This window comes from Physeter macrocephalus, chromosome 6 (assembly GCF_002837175.3).
Source record: "Physeter macrocephalus isolate SW-GA chromosome 6, ASM283717v5, whole genome shotgun sequence".
NCBI classification, from domain to species: domain Eukaryota; kingdom Metazoa; phylum Chordata; class Mammalia; order Artiodactyla; family Physeteridae; genus Physeter; species Physeter macrocephalus.
In genome coordinates, this window is record NC_041219.1 from 26,919,516 (window position 1) to 26,943,468 (window position 23,953).

General features: G+C 36.6%; 1 protein-coding gene and 1 pseudogene across 4 annotated transcripts in view; one reads left to right on the forward strand and one right to left on the reverse strand.

The window, feature by feature from the left end:
- Nucleotides 1-23,953, reverse strand: part of EEA1 (early endosome antigen 1) — a 144,559-nt gene that overhangs the window by 103,534 nt on the left and 17,072 nt on the right. For all 4 annotated transcript variants that reach the window (XR_008617557.1, XM_055085245.1, XM_024127152.3 and 1 more), the window contains exon 2: nt 4,957-5,049. Coding sequence is in view for 3 of the 4 variants with exons in the window: in XM_055085245.1 (XP_054941220.1) it covers nt 4,957-5,049 (93 nt within the window). In the remaining variant the exon portion in view is untranslated. The remainder of the gene's footprint in view (nt 1-4,956; nt 5,050-23,953) is intronic.
- On the forward strand, nt 19,072-19,646 carry LOC112065885 (60S ribosomal protein L34-like; annotated as a pseudogene).

Genomic DNA, 23,953 nt, shown 5'->3' on the forward strand with positions numbered 1-23,953 from the left:
GAACTACTTTCAAAATGTATTTAGAACCTCAGGGCCTCCACTACTGCCCTGATCCAAGCCACCCTCACAGTGTACATGGATCACTGTAAAAGCCTTCTAACAGTCTCTCTGCTTCTATCCTTACCCCATTAACAGCTTTATTTTCCACACAGCAGCTAGAGTGATACTACAAAAATATAGATAAATTTTGTCCTTTCCCTGATCCAAACTCTCCAATGACTTCCTATCTCACCAAGAATAAAACACTAAAGTCTGTGCAAAAGCCTATAAAGCCCTACATGAGGTGGGCCTGATTACCTCACTAACCTAACCTCCCCCCATTCACTGTGCTGGAGCCACACTAGCCTCCTGGATGCTTTTTCAATATGCCAGGCATGCTCCCACCTCAGAGACTTGTTCCACATGCCTACAACATGCTTGCTCCAGAAATCAACATGATTTCTCACTTCATTCAGTTCTTTCTGAGCTACCCCCTCCTCAGAGGCATCTTCAGTAGTTGTGGCATGTAAGCCCACGTGCCACAGCTACTGAAGCCCGCATGCCTAGAGCCTGCACTCCACAACAAGAGAAGCCACTGCAATGAGAAGCCCCTGCACCACAACTAGAGAAAGCCCATGCACAGCAACAAAGACCCAACACAGCCAAAAATAAAATAAATTAAATAAATAAATGAAAAATAAATACATAAATTCCACCAGCATAAAGATTTTTTACTATTTCACTCAGTGCCATACCTCCAGCATCCAGAACAGTGTCTGGTGACAATAAATATTTGATAAATGAATCTCAGACTAATAATCATTACCAAAAGGATAGGGAATTCTTTTCCACAGAAGCATGTGGAAGGAGCATCTATCCAACATGTGAGTCAGGAAAGTTTATTGGAAAAATTATCTGTGATGAGACTTGAAGGATAATCAGATGTTAACCAAGAGAAAAGAAAAAGCAAAACTAGGTAAGGCATAGAGATCAGCATATACAAAAGTTCAAAGGTAAGAAAAAACTTCGTGCACCTTAAAATCAGTTATTATGCCTGGATCAAAGAACATAAAAAAATATAACCACATATATAAGGTCAATTGATTTCTCACAAAAGTGAAAATTTAATTCAATGGGAAAAGGTAACATTTTCAGCAAACGGTACTGCAACAAGCATATGGAAAAATGTGGTTTCCATACCCACATGGACAAAATGAACCTCAACTGCTATCTCATACCATACACAATAATTTAAAATAAATCATAGATTTAAATGTACATGCTAAAATGATTTTTAAATTTTTTTAATCCTTCTGTCTTTTTTTTAATTGAAGTATAGTAGATGTACAATATATATAAGTTACAGTTTACAAAATAGTGATTCACAATTTTTAAAGGTTATATTCCATTTATAGTTATTATAAAATATTGGCTATATTCTCTGTGTTGTACAATATACCCTTGCAGCTTGATTTTTTTTTTTTTTTTAATCAGAAGCAAGAATAGGAGGAAGTTTTGCAACCTTGGGGTAGGCAAAAAACTTTGTAGTACCCAAAAAGCAAAAATCATAAAAGAAAAGGTTGACAAATTGCACGTCACCAAAATTTAAAACTTCTTCTCTTTGAAAGACAACATTAACAAAATGAAAAATAAGCCACAGACTGAGAAAAAATATACACATCACATATTTCTGATTGCGGTGTAAGGGCTAAAATTAAGGCCCAATACTTTGTGTTGCCTTGACAACTGGTGAAACTGGGAGGGCTTCAAATGGCCTAACTGCAAGTTCCCCTCCCCACTCTGCTCTCACAGATAAGGAGTTCTAGCCAAACAGCCCTCCTCTTCACAGGAAGCAAGCACAGGGCCTGCTTATCCCTGAGAAGGTTCCCTGCTGGCCCCTGGAATTATTCAAGCAAGCCAATCACATCTCCTTTAGAAACCAGGAGGCACCTTACCTTCCTGATACTACAATGCCTGCCTCTGAACAACCCCTCGTTGTTCATTTTGTTCCCAAGTGCAATCCTCATGTGGCCCTGCATGGCACACCGTGTCCTCCATCTCTGGGCTGTGAGTATATGTGACTAATAAACTGCTGTTGATCTCATTTGTCTCATTTGTCTAATTATGTGTTTAGCTATTTCCATAAGCCTAGGACAGGAATCCTTCCCTCACTAATCAGATGAATAGGAGGCAATCAAAGCATTGACAAAGGATAAAGAACTCTTATAATTCCTTAATATAAATATAAATACTCCAATTTTCAAAATGGTCAGATTTCCAGTTCCAGACAAAATGGAACAGATACACTTCTCTATTCTTCCTGCTAAGTACAGCTGAAATCCAGAGGCTTTATATATAAAAAAAACAAAAAGAAAACTGAAAGGTAAAGAAAAGAAGGCAGACCAGCTGAGGATCTCAGGAGCCAAGGACTGAGACAGTGGTGAGTACTCTGGGTTTTCTTTTCGTCTCATGTATTCTGGACTGGCTGCTGGAGAAGCCAGCTACCTGGAAACTTCAGTGGACACCTACCAAAAAAGCCCCCAAGAAAAGTCTGCTTTCCCTAGCCAAATGACTAGGAAAATGAAGATCTGATTTGGTAATATGCTGGTCATTAGTGCATTTCAGTGGGTACTAAGGATGGAAGCCAGATTAGAAACGGATAAAGAGTGAACAAAGAATTTGCATCTGCAATGCAATATATTAAATAGTCTGAACAACTGTCCTGATGAGAACAAATGATATGCTATCACTTATTACATTATGTATTATACAGATTATATATGTGTTATAGACTGAATGTCTATGTACCCTCAAAGTTCATATGTTGAAATCTTAACCTCCAATGTGATAGGGCCTTTGGGAGATGATTAAGTCATGAGGGTGGAACCCTAATGAATGGGATTGGTACCTTTATATAATAAAAGAGACCCCGGAGAGCTCTCTCGCCCCTTCTGCCATGTGAGGACAGTCATCTATAAATCAGAAAAGAAGCCCCCATCAGACACAGAATCTGCCAGATCCTTGATCTTGAACATCCCAGCCTCCAGAACTGTGAGAAATAAATGTTTGCTGTTTAAGCCTCTCAGTGCTTTTGTTATAATAGCCTATACCGACTAAGATACTATTATATATATTATTATACATAATAATATATAAAATATGATATAATGAGCACTAAAGCAAGGTATTGCTTTATTTCTGACCATTGTTTTTTAATCCTGGAGACCATGATATTTCAAATTCCCATTTAGATGGATGCTAAGAGCACAAGGTCAAAACCTAGAACTTGTTCAAAGTGGGAAGCCAACATCAGGGTAAAAGGGAAGATTGAGAGAGAAAAAGAGAAATTGAGAGAGGTGGGGAGAGATATCAGCTGAGACCTTAACAAGTCAATACCTTAACACTGGGCATATGGAAAAAACAATACCCCCTGAGAATTCATAATCACCAATAGCCCTCAATTAGGTTAGAAATTTACACTAGTGGGTAATCTGAAAAATTTCAAGTACCGAACTTAATTTAAGGCAGTCCCAGGTTAGTGGCACCTCTAGAGCAGTATTTGTATGCTGAAGGGAATAATTTGTGGCATAGGTAAAAACCAAAGTTGCATGAGGGAGAGATGATAAGCTGAGAATGTGAGAGAGAATGGAATCCAGAGCACAAGGGAAAGGACTGAAATCTGATAGGAAAAGAGACCTGTCTTCCGTGTACTAAAGTAATAAAGAGAATAGAGGTGCAAGTATAGTTTTAGGGACAAAATGAGAACATTCATTTTTTCTCAATGGTATAGAAGGTGACGGTGAGAAGGCAGGACTAAGGTAAGACACATGGAAGGTTTGAGGACAAAGAAGAGAGTACAACTATCACAGAGAGCAGAAAAGGGAGCCTAATAAGAAAAATGTAGCAGGATTATCAGGCACTGCTCATTTACCCACTGGAGATTTTTTTGTTGTTTTTGGTCTGAATGAGGTCAACAATTACTACTAAACTCCTCTCCAGGGTTACAACCTAGCTCTCTGAGCTCATCATATCATAAATACAGTTTGGAATGTTTTCCTTAAAGATATTTCCTTAAACTTGCTCTTAATAAAGTTCAACTGATACTGTTCTTCTCACTCTCACAGTCTTGTTCGATCTTGTTATGGTTAATATACATATACATGAAGACAGATGGTCAAAAAGAGACAAAACAGAGAAATGAATGGGTAGAGAAATACCCAGAAGCACACATAATAGACTCACCAACCAAGAGATGGGAAAGAATAGGGAAAAGGGGACTGAGTAGGTGGTACAGCTGGGCCGAGAAAGGGGCAATTGACAAAAACTGTCAGAGCAGAAATGTGAGTGTGTTGATCTCTTAGGGGCAATGTTATGGGTGGTTTTTATGTTCTCTTACCTCATCTCCTTTTTCTATAATGAGTATATATTATTTGTTAAAAATAATGATAGTAATGTAGCAACTTCTAAGGCTGACTTCTCAAAAAATTTGAGTTATTTCTTTTTTTAGACTTATTTACTTTCTCCATTAATTTTTAATAAGCTATCAAACATAGAAGTTCTTACAAAGTCATAAATGAAGACAACAAATAATGTATAAATGTTATAGTTCATCTAATTTTTCATTAGCTTAGTCGTTCCTGGCAGTACAAACACATAAGTAGATACTAATTAACTGGTAATTCTTCACAAACAGATTTTTAAATCCTCATTAAGTTGAGATAATTTTAACATTAAAGATAAATTGTCAATATTATTTTTCAGTCTTAATATACACTTTCGCAGTCTCACAACTAAGCACTATTATCTATCTACAAGTGAGATTCAAAAGTTGCATTCCAATTTGTAAAAAAGATTTATGAGATCTTTCCCTACAAAAGTTAAAATTATCAATTGTTACTCCATATATTTGCTATTTTTCCTTAAATAATATTTTCCTTAAATAAAACAATATTTATTGCCTAATTATTATTTTCATACCTCTGAAGAGCTTTCATTATTGACGTCCACTGTGTTTATAGGAGCTGATGATGAATCCAAATCAGAACCTTGAGAGCCAACTCTCCCAGGAGTCTGAAACACAAGCAGAAAGGGGGAAAAAAAATCAAAGTAAATATCAACAATATATTCATAAACTATTTAATAACCTAAACAGTAATCAGGGCTAGCCTTACACATAAAGGTAGATGTCCTCTCAATAATAACAAACAGCACTAGAAGCTATCCTTTATTAAAGACTGACTGGACCTAATACTGTATCAAGATCTCTATCTGCCTTCTCTCAGTTTTAGTCTTTTTAAATTAACAAAAAGTTTACTTTTGTATATAGTGCTTTATCATCTTCAACACACTTTTACAGAATATCTTATTTAATCATAAAGACATCTCTGAGAGAGACAGGTGAAATGTTATATCCATAGATGAGAAAACAAATTCAAAGCAGCTAAGGGACTTCTCAAGATTCTATTGTTAACAAAAATCAGAAAGAAGCAGAACTAAAATGCTGAAATTCTAATTCCTCTTGCATTGCTCCCCAATACATCAAGTGAACTACAATGATTTGAGGGGAGCTAAAAAGATCAACAGAGGCCACATTACCTAGTCACCCATCCATCTACTACCATGCCAACCATTACCAATCTGTTTCCAATACTTAATATTCCATCATCAAATATACAGTTTGGAGGGTTAAAGGCCTTTTTTTTTCTCTCCTGCAACATTTAACATCTAACATTATTATTCATTATACTTAGGTATGACATTAAAGGAACTGGAAATCTAGTAAAATATTGGCTAAAAGACAGATTCAGAGCACAAGAACTGACTCAATAATCCTTACGAAAAACATTTATACAAGAGAGAATAAAGGTGTAGAAGTTAAGTTACTTGCCCAAAGTCACATGGTTAATAAGTGGAGGAAAGGATTTTTAACTTCAGCAGTCTGATTCTTAATCACTAACTCATACTGCTTGACATCTCCACTGAGATATACCTCAAGCACCCAAGATTGAGAACAAATCGCTAAACATCTGTCTCAAAACATGAACACCCTGTACATCACTTACATATTCAACATAAATGCCAAAGAAGGATGAACTGATACTACTTCAAAATTCATCAGTTAAAATAAGGATAATAAAAACTGCATAGGGCTTCCCTGGTGGCGCAGTGGTTGAGAGTCCGCCTGCCGATGCAGGGGACATGGGTTCGTGCCCCGGTCCAGGAAGATCCCACATGCCGCGGAGCGGCTAGGCCAGTGAGCCATGGCCACTAAGCCTGCGCGTCCGGAGCCTGTGCTCCACAACGGGAGAGGCCACAGCAGTGAGGGGCCCGCGTACTGCAAAAAAAGAAAAAAAAAAAAAAAAAAGAAAAAAAAAAAAGAAAAACAACTGCATAGAAAAAATGAAATAACATGTGTATACTATGATTATAATTATGTATAAAAACTAATTATATAAGAAAAGAGATTCAAAGGAAATATCCCAAAATGCAAACAATAATTTCTTTAGCAACAAATAATTATGGGTTTTTTGGTCTTTAGTTTCTCAGTTTTTGTTTTTGCTACATTTTTTCAGAATTTTCGATTCATAGTTAAATTACTTTTACATTGAGAAATTTTTGATATTAAAAATAATCAGTTGTCTAAATTGGATGATCTACGTTCCTATCATATTTTCCCAAAACATAACTCTCTAAAACTTTCTAAACTTATCCAGAGTATGTCTTTATTGTGTTCACTTAACATCCACAACATTCTCATGTTTGAACTATTACATCAGCTACCCTCCTCCAAAAAAACAAAGCAAAATTCTTTCTCAAAATGATATACTTCATGAATTTATAAATAAAAGCCTGCTATCTGAATTTGATGATATACTCATGCATGTGACAAAAAAAGTAACTAAATAGTAAAAAAATTAAAGACCATTTTAATTATATACTTAATATAAACAACTGTATAAAACTAGAAATTCATTTTTGACCCGTCAACATTTCAGAGCTTCACATCATAATGGTTTTTAAAACTACTGACCCCATCCCCAAAAGCACTGGAAACAAAAGCTGTACCTCCCAAGAACTACACTTTCCCCATTTCCATATCCTAAGTTTTTCCAGAGTCCAGGTGGCTTTTCACCTGAGATTTAGCTTGCCTGAGAACAAGCAATTCACAGAAATAGCTATATAATCCTATTATCATCACCAAAAATACCCTTCCTTAAATTTGCCTGAAATAATCCTAGTAAACAGACCTAAGTAAGCCCAAGAGACATGGGGAAAAAAGAAGAAACAATAAAATCATCATGAGATGCTTTTGATATGCATATTTTACACACATTCCCTCATTCCCTCCAATTGTTGCTAAATTGTCTAAGAACTTCTTTTTTTATTATTAGGCTGTCAAAATCCCATCACTTCAATGAGAAGTGCAATTACAGTAACAATGACCCTGCGGAAACAATATAAAGCATTCTAACATTTACACTTATAAAAAGTTTTACTTTGAAAATACAATGGGATAAGAATAATTTGTGCTAAAAACTTAAAATGATGGGGGATAAATATCTTCCAAATTGTGTTTTTTAGGAAAATTATTACATAATTTAGATATCTTTTACAGTGACCAAAAGGTACAAAACACATTCACTTTGTTCATGGTTTCTTCAATAGATATTTATCCATCTCCCATGAAGTACCTAACATTCTATAAAGCTCTGCATGCCAAACGGAGGACACTGAGTATGAGGACAATGTAAGAGAAACAAGGAGCAAGCCTTCAGGTAGACTATACAACTTGGCTGGGGAAACCAAGCTAACGTGTAAAAAAAGAGATAGGAAACAATTTGAAAAAAATTAAACGCTAAAGGGGGGAGCTCTGAATGTGAGCAGAATTCTGAGAAAGAAGAGATCAATGCAAGTTGTGGTAATTGAAAAAAATCTTATTTCTTGAAGTTAAATTTAATTAAATAAAATGACAATCATTCCAAATAGATGAAAAAATGCACAAGAGCAGACAGGGCAGAAATAAGAACACTGTATTTGACTAAAAATACATATGTTTGAAATAAAGTAATATACACACAAACAGGTATTAAATAGGTTAAACGGATAATGTGGAATAGGGTAAGGGATATAAAGCATTGAAATATGCCACGGTAAAGAGAGTGTCCACAACTCCAGTCCAGATTGCACTCACAGTTAGCATAGAAACTAAGCTGCCTCAGCTCCAATCAACCATCAATAGCCGATTAAAATTTTTTAATGTTAAAATTATAGACCTATGCTCAAACACAAGGTAAGTATCTCAGTGGACAAAAAATAAAACAAACACACAGAGTATAGAGTTTGGGAACTAAAGTAGATAGAGGCAAACAAGTTCTAATGAGATAATAGAAACCAAAACACCCTACATGTGATAGGTAACAAGAAGCCAGGCCCACTGTGGGAACTCAGAAAGTTGGCCAAAGCTACTACCCCCTGCCATAAACAACAATTTTTTAAAGCCGTAAACCCAACAAGCACTGTGTCTGGGCTTGAAGCTTGATCAAAACTTTTCCAGGCAGGGATGAATGGGCATTCCAAGTAAAGCATTATTTACAAAAGTGAAAAATTATGGGAGAGTTCAAGATGGTAGCATAAAAAGATCATGAACTGACCTCCTCCTACAGACATAACAAATGTACAACCACATATGGAACAGTTCCCCCACAAAAGGGATTTGAAAACTGAACAAACAGAACCTCCACAACAAAGGGTGAAATAAAAGGACAGCAACAAGGGCTTCCCTGGTGGCACAGTGGTTGAGAGTACACCTGCCGATGCAGGGGACACGGGTTCGTGCCCAGGTCCGGGAAGATCTCACATGCCGTGGAGCAGCTAGGCCCATGAGCCATGGGACACGGGTTCGTGCCCAGGTCCGGGAAGATCTCACATGCCGTGGAGCGGCTAGGCCCATGAGCCATGGCCACTGAGCCTACGCGTCCGGAGCCTGTGCTCCACAATGGGAGAGGCCACACAGTGAGAGGCCCGCATACTGCAAAAAAAAAAAAAAAAAAGGACAGCAACGAGATGCGTAGGATAGGCGAAGATATGAAAACCACACCTCAGCTTCAGCAATCCACAATTGGGAGGGACCACAAAGGCATGGATCCATTCCCTGAGGAACGAGGGATTTGAGCACCTCAGGCACCCCAACCCCTAGATCCTGCACAAGAAAGATGAGCCTCCAAAACACCTGGTTTTGCAAACCAATGGGAAATATGTCCAGGAAAGCTACAGGGAATAGAAAACCTGCTCTTAAAGGACTTGCACACAGATTGACTTGACCTGAAAACCAGTGCAAAAACACCAAATTGAAAAGTGCATAAGACCATAGGTGAAGGGGACTCACCTAATAATCTTGAAGCATCTGCTAGAGAGGCAGGAACCAGTTGGAATGCTCCCCATGGGCTGAGTCACTAGCAGGAGCCATTTATGTGATCTCAGGCTACCTTGCTAATACTGGTGCTGGAAGGCACCACTTTGGAATTCTCCACCCAACCTATTAGCACCAGTGGGCACATCCCCCCAGGGGTGAGAGAGCACTACCAACCCCCCCACCTCAGGTGGGCCTCATAGCTGCCCAAGCAACAGCCCCACCCACCAGCACCCCACGGCAGCTGTGGCCCCACAAACTGCATGTAGCCCACATAGGAGACACCCCTTGAGCACCTGGCTCTGGTGGCTAGGTAGGATTGTGCTTCTGAGCCCCATAGGACATCTCCTAAATAAAGCCACTCCTTCAAGAATAAGAGAGATAGCTGATATACCTAATACATAGAAACAAACACAAAGAATTAGGCAACATGAGGAGACAAAGGAAGATATTCCAATCAAAAGAGTAAGTCAGAACCTCAAAAAAAGAACTAAACCAAACAGAGATAAGCAATCTACCTGATAAAAAGTTCAAAGTAATGGTCATAAAGACACTAACCAAACTCAGATGAAGAAAAAATTAGCACAGTGAGAACTTCAACAGAGATAGAAAATATATGAAAGTACCAAACTGAAGTTATAACTGAACTGAAAAATATGCTAGAGGGGTTCAACAGCAAACTGGGTGAAGTAGAACAAATCAGTCAGCAGGAAGATAAAACAATGGAACTCACCCAGACAGAGCAGGAAAATGAAGTAAGTATTTTAAAAAGTGAAGACAGGGACTTCCCTGGTGGTCAGAATCCACCTTCCAAGGCAGGGGACGCGGGTTCAATCCCTGGTCGAGGAACTAAGATCCCACATGCCACAGGGCAACTAGCCCGTGTGCCGCAACCACTGAGCCTGCGTACTCTGGAGCCCATGCACAGCAACTACGGAGCCCACACACCACAACTAGAGAGAAGCCGGAGCACCACAACAAAAGATCCCGCATGCCACAACTAAGACCCAACGCAGCCAAATAAATAAATATCTTTTTAAAATAATAAATAAAATACAGATAAAAAATGAAGACACCTTAAGGGAACTTTGGGGCAACATCAAGCAGAATAACATTTGCATTATAGGGGTGCCAGAAAGAAAAGCGTGTAAGGGACAGAAAACCTACTTGAAGAAATAGTTGCTGAAAACATCCTTAATCAGGTGAAGGACACAGACATCCAGGTCCAGGAAGCACAGAGAGTTCCAAATAAGATGAACCCAAAGAGACACACACCAAGACACACTATAATTAAAACAGTAAAAATAAATGATTAAGAGAGAATCCTAAAAGCAAGAAGAGAAAAACAAATTGTTACATACAAGGAAAACCCTATAACTCTACAAGCAGATTTTTCAGCAGAGCCTTTACAGGCCAGAAGGGAGTGGCAGATCATATTCAAAGTGCTGAAAGAAAAAACTTCCAACCAAGAATTCTATACATAGCAAAGTTATCCAGAATTGACGAAGAGATCAAGAGTTTCCCAGATGAGCAAAAGCTAAAGGTATTCATCACAACTAAACTGGCCCAACAAGAAATATTAATGGGACTTCTTTAAGCTGAAAAGATATGGCACTAATTAATAATAAGAAAACGTATGAAAGTAAAAATCTCACTGTTAAAGGTAACTGTATGATAAAGGCAGAGGATCAATCACTTATAAAGTAAGCACAAAGGTTAAGAGACAAAAGTACTAAAAATAACTAAAATTACAATAATTAGTTACAGGATGCATAAAATAAAAAGAAGTAAAATGTGTCATCAAAAGTAGGAAACATGGGGAGGGAGTAAAAAGATAAAGCTTTGGAATGATTTCTAATTTAAGTTGCTAGCAACTTAAAACAGGCTACTACTTACATAAAATGTTATAAGTGAACCTCACAGTAACCACAAGGAAAAAACTTAGAGTAAGTACACAAAAGAAAGTGAGAAAATCTAAACATAACACTAAAAGAAACCACACCAAAACACAAAGGAAAAGAGAGAAGAGAACTACAAAAACAGCCAGGAAACAATTAACAAAATGGCAATAAGCACATACTTATCAATAATTACCTTAAATGTAAATGGACTAAATTCAATACAGTCTTACATCAAGAAACAAGAAATCCCCAATAAACAATCTAACCTTACACCTAAAGGAACTAGAAAAAGAAGAACAAATGCCAAAATTGGTAGATGGAAGGAAATAATAAAGATCAGAGCAGAAACAGAGACTAAAAAGAAAAAACAAAAACAGATCAATGAAACTAAAAGATAAATAAAATTGACGAACATTTAGCTAGACTCACCAGGAAAAAAAAAAGAGGACTCAAATAAATAAAATCAGAGATGAAAGAGGAGATGTTATAACTAACACCACAGAAATACAAAAGATCTCTCATGATCTATGAATATATGCCAACAAATTGGACAACCTAAAAAAAAATGAAAAATTTTTTTAAAACATACAATCTTCCAAGACTGAATCATGAAGAAACAGAAAAATCTGAATAGACCAATTACTAGTAAGGAGACTGAAACAGTAATCAAAAATCTCCCAACAAATCAAAGCCCAGAGCAGACAGATTTACTGGAGAATTCTACAAAGCATTCAAAGATTTAATACCTATCCTTCTCAAATTCTTCAAAAAACTGAAAAGAAGGTATCAGCGTTAACCTGATACCAAAAGCAGACAAGGAGACCACAAAAAAAGAAAATTACAAGCCAATATCCTTGATGAACACAGATGCAAAAATCCTCAACAAAATGTTAGCAAATTGAATCCAACAATGCATTAAAAGAAGCATATACCATGATCAAGTGGAATTTATTCCAGGGATGAAAGGATGGTTCAACATCCACAAATCAATCAACATGATACATCACATTAACAAAATGAAGGATAAAAATTTTATGGTCATCTCAATAGATGCAGAAAAAGCATTTGACAAAATTCAACATCAATTTATGATAAAAATTATCAACAAAGTGGGTAGAGAGGAAATATACCTTAACATAATAAAGGCCATATATGACAAATCCACAGCTAGTATCACACTAAACAATGAAACACTGAAAGCTTTTCCTCTAAGATCAGGAAACAAGACAAGGATGCCCACTACTGTCACTTATATTCAACATAGCATTGGAAATCCTAGCCAAGGCAATTAAAAAAAAAAAAAGGAAATAACAGGTTTCCAAATCAGAAAGTAAAACTGTCACTATTTGCAGATGACATGATACATATAGAAAACCCTAAGGACTACACACACACACACACACACACACACAATGTCAGTACTAATAATATAATAAATGAATTTAGTGAAGTCACAGGGTACCAAATCAACATACAGAAGTCTGTGGCATTTCCACACCAACAACAAACTATCACAAAGAGAAGTTAAGGGACTTCCCTGGCAGTCCAGTGGTTAGGACTCCACACTTCCACTGCAGGGGGCACGGGTTTGATCCCTCGTTGGAGAACTAAGATCCCCGCGTGCCATGGCATGGCCGAAAAAGAAAAAGAACGAGAAATTAAGAAAACAATCCCATGTATGGCTGCATCAAAGAGAGTAAAATACCCAAGAATAAATTCAACCAAGGAGGTGAAAGACCTGTTAGAGTGAAAACTGTAAGACACTGATGAATGAAGTTGAAGACCAACCAAATGGTAAGATATTCTGTGTTCATGGATTGGAGGAATTAAGATTGTTAAAATGTCCATACTACCCACAGCAATCTACAGATTCAGTGCAATCCCTATCAAAATTCCAACAGCATATTTCACAGAACTAGAACAAATAATTCTAAAATGTGTATGGAACCACAGAAAAATCCCAAATAGTCAAAATAATCTTAAGAAAGAAGAAAAAAGCTTGGAGGTATCACACTCCCTGATTTCAAACTATACTATAAAGTTACAGTAATAAGACAGTATGGTACTGACACAAAAACAGACACACAGATCAATGAAACAGAACTGAGAGTCCAAAAATGTAAACCTACACATATATGACAATTAATTTATGACAAAGGAGCAAAGAACATACCATGGAGAAAAGATAGTCTATTCAATAATGGTGCTGGGGAAAACGGACAGCCACACGCAAAAGAATGAAACAAGTAACTCAAAATGGATTAAAGACTTGAATGTAAGACCTGCAACCATGAAATTTCTAGAAGAAAACTTCACTGATATCAGTCTTTTTTTTGGTCATTTAAGCAGTGAGTTTTATTTTGTTTTTGTTTTTTATGAATTATTTATTTTTTAATTGAGATTTTTTACAATTTTTGAGATATATTTGACATATAACATTATATTAGTTTCAGGTATACAACATAATGATTCAGTATTTGTATATGTTGCAAAATGATCTCCACAGTAAGTCTGGTTAACATTCATTGATATCAGTCTTAGCAATGTTTCTGTGGCTCTGACTCCAAAGAAGCAAAAGAAAAGCAAAAATAAACAAATGGGAGTATATCAAACTAAAAAGCTTCTATACAGCAAAGGAAACCATCATCAAAACAAAAAGGCAACCTACTGTATGGGAGAAGACATTTGCAAATCATATATCGGATAAGGGGTTAATATCTGAAATCTACAAAAAACTCATACAACTCAACAACAAAAAAACCACCAAATCAAAAAATGAGCAGAGGACCTGAACAGACATTTTTCCAAAGAAGACACACAGACAGCCAACAGGCACATGAATGGATGTTCACGATCACTAATTATTAGGGAAATGGAAATCAAAACCACAATGAGATATCACCTCACACTTGTCAGAAAAGACAAGAAATAAATGTTTGAGAGGGTGTGGAGAAAAAGGGACCCTGAACTAGTGGTGGGACTATAAATTGGTGCAGCCACTATGAAAAACAGTATGGAGGCTCCTCAAAAAATTAAGACTAGAACTACCATATGACCCAGCTGTTTCACTTCTGCCTATTTATCTGAAAAACACAAAACCACTCATTCAAAAAGATACATGCACCCCTATACATTACAGCATTATTTACAACAGCCAAGGTATGAAAAAAAAACCGAAGTGTCCATTAAGGATGAATGGATAAAAAAGACATGACACACACACACACACACACACACACACACACACACACACACACACTGGACTACTCCTCAGCCATAAAAAAAAGAATGAAATTCTGCCATTTGTGACCACATGGATGGACCTTGAAGGTATTATGCTAAATGAAATAAGTCAGACAGAGAAAGACAAATACCATATGATTTTGCTCATACACTGAATCTAAAAAAACAAAAAACAAAACAAATGAACAAATAAAATAAAATAAACTCATAGATACAGAGAACAGATTAGTTGTTACCAGAAGGAAAGGGGGTTGGGAAGTGGGCAAAATGGGTAAAGGGGGTCAACTGTATGGTGATGGGCAGCAACTAGACTTGTGGTGGTGATCACTTTGTGGTGTACACAGATGTCAAATCATAATGCTATACACCTGAAACATATAATTCTTAAAAATTTTAAGTGAAAAATTACAAGCATACTATGTTCAAAACAAAGAACAGGTTAACTAAATTGTGACATACCCAACTCAACAAAACTGACAATTAAAAATGACAAGGGTGGGGGACTTCCCTGTAGGTCCAGTGGTTAAGACTCCACACTTCCACTGCAGGGGGCATAGGTTCAATCCCTGGTCAAAGAACTAGGGTCCCGCATGCCACACGGCACAGCCAAAAAATTGTTTTTAATTGTTTTTAAAAGTGACAAGGCTGAAGATTGTGCAAAGAAATTATAACACATGTGATATAACATTGAATTTGTAAGACAGGCAAAATACAAAGTTTGGATATATTATGATTTCAGTTATGTAAAGATATAAACACAGAGATTGAAAGGTCACAGATGACTGATGTGTTTTATGTCAGGGCTATTTTTGTTATTACTACTTTTCCTCTATGTTGCTGAAAGAATAAGATTTGCGCTGATGATTTAGTTAACCACCTACCCATCTCCTCTCAAAAATTTTTATTAGTGTGGTCATATTTTTTTTTTTAATTTTCAGATTTTTTTTTAATTAAAAAATATTTGGGCTAGCAAAAGATCCAAATGATTAGAGTTATCATACACCTATCATTAATGCTTAGTGGTGTCAGCCAAACATCAAAATTTGAAAACATGGGGGAAAAAGGTTATATGGTATTCAAAGTATTTATTTCAACCAAATAAGAATAGATGCCTGAAATATATTTAGCTACCTTAGGTTGTTGATAATATAAAAATACATTCCTACTACCAACAACTGTAAGATCAACATAAAGCAGCACTAATCTCTCCAAAAACTACTTTCAAAAATCACATACAAGTTTTTGAAGAAAGAACAGCACTTAACTGGGAAAAAAAAAAAGTTTCTGTTTACTGTATGCAATAGCTTGAAAGGTAGTATCACTATCAAAGAAGTTTTAACAACATGAAGTTTCTTTAAAATGCATTTTGTCTATTTCAGACTAGTTGTTTATTGAATACAACTTTAAAAATCTACTTGTGAGAATCATAACTACACTGCTGTAATCCAAAGCAACCAATAGCTATGTCTTCCAATTATGACTGAAAATCTAATAGCAAAGAAAAACAATGAAAACAAACATCTAGTAGCATATAAAAAACACCTATTTTATAGATGAATAACAAAAGTTTTTCTAATATCTGGTGATATACTGACTCAGAGCTTCCAAACTCAACATACTCTCCCTACATATAACTCTCCCCCTACATATGACTTCACTACAGAGAAGATCAAGCAGGAGGAGAGCAATAATTTCATTGAGAACATAACTCAGTTTTACAACCTAATTGCTACTAAAATAAAGAACCTCATCTCTAAACCGTACCTATCTTCAAAGCACTAAAACCAACTAAAAGGATAACTAGTCTTTGCACACAGAAGAGATGTAGTAAATGCTTAATAAGCAAATGCACAACCCATACCACTCTAGCTGAAACTAGACTGGCAACAAGGCAAACCAGCAGAAGCTGAGTTAGTAACACATTAATTGCCGGAAAAAGGTGAGTTGACTAGAAATAAAATATTGCTTTTACGAAAATCTTTGAAAACAATTGTTGTAAGATACTAAACACACCTTATACTTAGCAAAATTATTTCTGAAACTGGAAAGGATACAAGTATTAGAAATTAAATGACATACAACCTCAAAACCTTGGAGACTTATAAGACATCGACAAGGATTTCTTATAAAATGTAACTTTCAGCATTGATTTTGTCACTCTGTTTCACCCTCCTCCCACCATAAAGACCAATTAGGAAAATTTTCACAAATTCAAGAACTTTGAAAAGCCGTCTATTATATTCAGACCTTAAGAAGGGTGCTTTTGGGACTTCCCTGGTGGCACAGTGGTTAAGAATCTGCCTGCCAATGCAGGGGACACGGGTTTGAGCCCTGGTCTGGGAAGACTCCACACGCCCTGGAGCAACTCAGCCCGCGTGCCACAACTACTGAGCCCACATGCCACAAATACTGAAGCCGACGCGCCTAGAGCCCGCACTCCACAACAAGAGAAGCCACCGCGATGAGAAGCCCACACACCACAACCAACAGTAGGCTCCGCTCGCCGCAACTAGAGAAAGCCCGTGCACAGCAATGAAGACCCAATGCAGCCAAAAATAAAAAATAAATCTATCAAAAAAAAAAAAAAATAGAAGGGTGCTTTAAATACATTACCTGATCCTTGTACTATAAATGAATAATCAAAGATTTCTTAAGGCCCTCACTACCTCTTTCTTACTATTAAGAACTAAGAACTTTGCACATACAGATGAACTGAAAAGGTATATTTGCAAATGACAATTTTCTTATTTCATGGAAAGCATTCCAGGGCTTCCCAGGGAATTTTCACATTCAACCTCTTAGCTTACCATACACTGTTAGGTGATCTCACTTATTCCCTTAACTTTACTTATCCCCCAATGCAGACAAAAATAATATTCTAAATCTAATCCAGATCTCTGCTGAACTTCAAATTCATATTTTCCTTTCCTGCTAAATATCTCTACCAGAGTGCCGTGAAAGCACACTAAAGTCATTTTATTCAAAACTAAATTCATTATCTGTTCTCATAAACCTTTTATCCATCTGCATTCTCTACCCGAACTTACAGAAACATCACATACCCATCTTGCTTAAATCCAAAGCATTACCCTTAACTCCCCTTTCTCAACCTTCACATCCAATCACCAAGTTAATTGAATCACCTACATAAATTTTGAATCTATCCTTTCTTCATCTCCTTTGCCATTAACTCAGTTCAAGACTTCATCATCTCTTACCTGGATTACAAAAGAGAGACTTAATTTAGCACCCTATATCTCTATACCACATTTCCAGTTGCTTTCTAATTGATTTCCCAAAGCACCTCAAATGAATCATTTCCAAAATCAAACCACTTATCTCAACCCTTTACCACCCCGGGGAAAAAGTTTTCTTTTCCTCCTATGTTCACTAGCTTAGTTAATAATAATCCTCATTTATTTAAAACCTCAGCTAAAGTCTAACTGAACTCGAATTGATATCTGTACACCAATGTTCATCGCAGCATTCACAATAGCTAAAGGGTGGAAACAACCCAAATGTCCACCAATGGATGTATGGATAAACAAAATGTGGTATATGCATATAGTAGAATATTATTCAGCCTTTCAAAGGAAGGCAATTCTAATACATGCTACAACAAGGATGAACCCAGGAAGCATTAGTCTAAGTGAAATAAGCCAGACACAGAAGGACCAATATGTATGACTCCACTAATACGAGTACCTAGAATAATCAAATTCATAGAGACAGAAAGTAAAACAGTGGTTGCCAAAGGCTGGGGTACGGGGAATAAGGAGTTGTTTAATGGTACAGAATTTCAGTTTGGGAATGATAAAAACATTCTGGAAATAGATAGTTGTAATGGTTGCACAACAATATGAATGTACTTAATGCCACTAAACTGTATACTTTAAAATGATAAAAATGCTAAATTTCATGTTACAATTTTTTAATTTTTTTAAAATTTTAAACCTAACTGAATCTCAAGTTAATGCTATAGCCACACAGAGAAGATAATTATTTCAAGTGTCTTAAGAACGCAATGTTTTGACTTTATAGCCTTAGCGAGCTATAGTATAAGGATAAAAAGAACTGCTAAAAAAAAATTAGTAAAACTGATTCAGTAAGCTTATTTAACAGTAATATTAGTATTGTTATTTTAAAGTTATGTTATATATATTTTTAGGAAAAAATAATTATGTTAACGTTAAGAGCCAAGATGTTCAGTATAAAATTTCAAAATATAAACTCAAAGAAGGAAAAAATACTTTAATTTGAACTCATGTTGCTTTGCTTTTTAAATCTGTCCATATGTACATGTGTGTGTGTGTATATATATATATATATATATATATATATATATATATCCTAGTTCTTATCTTAAATGCTTAAAAGCAATGACAACACAGAAGCAATGAGAACCCTAAGTGCCCAGACAGTAGTATTTAAATAACATTCCCCATTAAAAGGAACCAGGACTCTTTGGAGAAATGGATGATTCCAGCCTGGAGGAGAAATTTTACTAGATGAACCTGGCACATGTTGTGCCACAAAGCAAGGAAGTTAATCAAACACTAACAGGGTCCTGTCAAAATGACAAAAGTCACCTTGAAGGCACTTCTACTAGGTAAAGCTGGGACAATTTGCATACCAAAAAATCACACTGACTTCAATTGACTGAAACCCACTAAATATATATATATAAATCCTTGAGTTCATGAAATATATTTAAAAATCCATGAGTGCTTCTTCCTCTTCTGGGGATGGTATCTAGAGGCATTCAGGATGGTCCAGTGTTTGAGACACCATCGTAGGCTATCCTACAATACAGCCTCTAACAAAACCAGGCTGTCCCAAACCCCTGGTGTTTACCTTTATACCAAGAAGGTTGGGAAAGCACCAAAATCCACATGTGGCATGTGCCCAGGCCAACTTTGAAGAGTTTGTGTTGTGAGACCTAAAGCTCTTACAAGGTTGTCTAAAATGAAAAAACATATCAGCCAGGCCTACGGTGGTTCCATGTGTGTTTTAAATGTGTCCGTGACAGGAACAAGCACGCTTTCCTTACTGAGGAACATAAAATCGTTGTGAAAGTGTTGAAAGCACAAGCACAGAGTCAGAAAGCTAAATAAAAAAATGAAGTTTTTCTGAGTAATTAAAAAATCAAAAGGCAAAAAAAAAAAATCCATGAGTTCTCTTTCCTCAAGGAAAGAGAAAGTCAAAAGACAAATAAGCAAGCCTCATTGATCACTACTAGAGTAGTGTATCGATTCTTATTCTGAAAATTCATAATTAAAGAAAAAGAATTAAGCATTTATCCTGACTATCCAGTATACGCTGAAATTCATGGCAACCAAATCGCCCTGGTTTAAACTGAAAAGTTCTTTACAGAAAAATGTCAGTTAATATATGTAGAAGAAATTAAAAATCTGGAAAATCAACAGTCTGCAACTGTTGATGGAATCAGTCTTTCTAACTTAAGTGACATCAATAAAACCTGTCCTTAAACAAGAAATCTTTCTCTCCTTTAAACTGTTATATCTCTTATTTATACTCCTCTTGTAACACTTACCAATACAAGGAAGAAGAAAGTGGTGGTAGATTGTTACAGTAATGACTCTCAATGAATCACACCTATGTTTTAATGCCCTTGCAATTCTCCTGTGTAATCCTCTCCCACATGGGCTCTGGCCATGAGACTTACCTTGGCTGATGGTAGAGTAGCAAATAACATACAAGTAGAGTGCACAATGGGATTTGCTCCCTCATTGCTGGAAACTCTTCTGTCACCACACAAGCCCAGGCTAACCTTGGACACATGTGACCCAAGGAATATTATCAGCAATCTGAGAGAGGCTGTTAGACTATCACCCCAAACAAACCAACAGATAACTCCAGCTGTATTAGTAACTCCAAGAGAGGCTAGCAGAAGAACACAAACTGCTGATCTAGAGAATCTAGAGCAAATAAAATGATGGTGGTTTTAAGCCAAAGCCAAAGTTTGGGGATGATTTATTATGCAGCAATAGACACAATTAGATACAGTAGATATAATGTCATATCTTCTCCACAAGAGAGAAAAGGAACCTTTCTGAGGATGGGAGCCTTATAAAGAATGAGGTATTCATCAAATTTCCTAGTAAGGACACAATAAAAATACACCCTGAGTTTAACTAACACACAGTACTTCTCATTACATTAAAAAGAATTAATGTAACTACTCCAAGATTTACATCATTCTATTTTCCATAGTTTCTTTTTTAACCTTCTAAGTTAAACAAGAGACTAGAAGACTAAACTGCCAATCTGGTTTTCAGGGTATTTGAGTAAAATCAAAAAATTTTTTTTCTTTGACAATACTCATTGGTGGAAAGAGTATTGCAAAACCAACACTCTCAAACATTGTTTGTGGGAATGTAACTAAATACAAAAAATGTGCATACTCTCTGACTCACTGCTAGGAAATTACCCAGTGGACAAATTCATTAAAGGACCACCTATATATGTATACAAGCACGCTCACTGCAGTGTCATTTATTAGCAAAACTGGAAACAAACTAAATGTCCTTCAATAGAGAAATGATTAAATTTTAATAATTCATATAATAAAATATGATGTAGTTATTAAAAATAAATAAATAATAAGCAGTTCTGAAAGTGCTGATACTGAAAGCTCTCCAAACTATATTAAGTGAAAAAAATCAAATTCATATAAAGAGTATGATCATACTGTATAATGTTAATGGATATATGCATTAAAACTTTGTGGAAAAATACACAAGAAACTATTAGCAATGATTACTGGGAAGGACCTTCTACTTTTCACTTTATATATTCTACACTCCTAATCCTTAACTCCTGTCAGCCAGCCTCAAACTTCATATAAAATTTGTCTCTTAAGTCCTTTCCTGCTTGCTCTCAATCTTCAACCTTGAAAATGGTCACTAATACTCTTTGTTCTAATCTCCATTATAAATCTAACAACTTTAAACTTGTTTACAACTCAGTTTTGGTAATTATTTTTTTGTGTGTGTCCTCTGAGTTCCTTCTCATTTCTCCACCTTCTTTTTTTTTTTTTTTTTTTTTGCGGTACGCGGGCCTCTCACTGTTGTGGCCTCTTCCATTGCGGAGCACAGGCTCCGGACGCACAGGCTCAGCAGCCATGGCTCACGGGCCCAGCCGCTCTGCAGCATGTGGGATCTTCCCGGACCGGGGCACGAACCCATGTCCCCTGCATCGGCAGGCGGACTCTCAACCACTGCGCCACCAGGGAAGCCCTCCACCTTATTCTTAAAACTGAATATATCCCGATCTATATCAAATCCTGATATAGAAGGCTTACTCAGACTGTTGCAATATGACCTTGACCCACCATGTAACTCCACAGATGCTTTTCTATCCATCATAAAACCATGTACAATAGTAAGCTTCTTTACAAATATACTGCATTTAACCCTAATTCATTTACATCAGCTTTCAACTGAAAATAATTCCTATTTTTTTAAATGTGAGCAGTTCCGCCTAACCTAGAGCCATCTACGATTTTAATAAGCATCAAATAGTCACCTCTGTTGTTAAATTATTAATGGTGAATTGAGTGCAATTCCTATTCGTCTTTCTAAGGTGTCTCTAAGAGGCTATATTCCCCACCGTTGCACCTGATTCCAGCCTACTCCAAAATTTCTCAAGTGCCAGCACACAACATACTTCCGCATCCTAAGTCTTCCCTGCCTAACCTAGTGACACAGACTACAATACATACAGTACAGTATGCCAGAGAAGGGGGGTGAGAAGCATATACTTATCTAAATGCAATTGGCTCTTGTTTTCAGCAGGGCCTGTCAAGCGTCCCAAAAACAAAAGTACATCTAAATCTAGGAATACTGATTCAGAAAACAGTAGTTGGAGTCACACAGACCTGCATTCAACTTCCAGTTTACCCACTTAGAAGCTTTGTAAAAGTACTTAACCTCTGTAAGCCCCAAATTCCCATCTGTAAAGTAGAACTAACGTCAGCCTCACAGAACTGTTGGGAGGATTAAATGATATAGTAGGCATACAATGTTTAAATCGGCGCCTGGCATTTGTTAGATATACTATAAGTAGTAGATACTTACATTATTACTAAGTGCACCACTCCTAAAAAAAGGACCTAGAATCAAAATTTAAAAGCTGGAAAACGTCTCAGAAATCGTGTTCCAACTGTAACACTTCATAGATGAGAAAACGAAGCCCTAGAAAGTACAAGTGGCTTACCTGACATCATGCTATCTAACGATAGAGTTGCAATTAAAACTTAGGTTTCCCAAGTCCTAATTCAATATCCTCTCTACTGTCTCAAATATTTCTTGGCCATCTCTCTGATACCCATCAAGACACTTAATTTCTCTAATCTCAACTTCTTCAATGACAAACTACAGGGACAGGACAAGATCATGGGTATTTCTAGCTCCAAAATTCTCATTCCATGATTCATGTGGGCCCTAAACTGGCTAACTTAAAAGCATGCTCATAGAAACAAAGTTAAATATATTTCCAATCTTTATATATGCTTAGCTTTCTTATGCATACTTTCAAAACTCTAAAATTTAGTTAGTGGTTATTAATAGGTACATGAAAGCAGTCAAGTCAGAAAAAAAAAAAGCAGCCTAGTCAATAAGAGAGTGAGACAATCAAAACTAATTATAGATAAGTTACTAGCAAGTAAATTGGGTTTACAGACATCATACAATTAACTCAATATTAAGTGAAAGAATAAAAGATTTTAATATCTAACACTTTTTAAATATCTAACATGTAATTAAATATCTAACATAAAATTAATTCACATATTTTAAGCAAGTTTAGACTATTAGGTGTCTTGATTCAATAAATATGGAGAGACAGACACAAAAATATATCAAAATAAGAATTCAGAACCTGGGGGAGAATGGATACGTGTATATGAAAGGCTGACTCACTTTGCTGTGCACCTGAAACTATCACAACATTGTTAATCGGCTATACTCCAATATAAAATTAAAAGTTTTAAAAAAAAAAAAAAGGTGCTTGCCCATCTCTCATGACTGACTGACCTATGTTCAACTGCTGTTCACATGCAACCCTTCTCCACTTTGGCCTGCAAAGTTCTCATCTGAATATTTGCTACTACCTCCAAGATCTGCACCTGCAGCAGCTCCACCAGGGCCCACACCCTAGGCTTCAAGGCTCAACACAGCCCTCCTACCTCTCTCAGAGCGGGGCGGTGGGGGGGGTGTGTGTGTGTGTGTGTGTGTGTGGAAACGACGACTACACCCCACCCCGAGGGAGGATGGCCCACACTCCCTCACAGGCCACTTTTCTTTTTTTTTTTTTTTTTTTTTTTTTTAGCGGTACGCCGGGCCTCTCTCACTGCTGTGGCCTCTCCCGGTGCGGAGCACAGGCTCCGGACGCGCAGGCT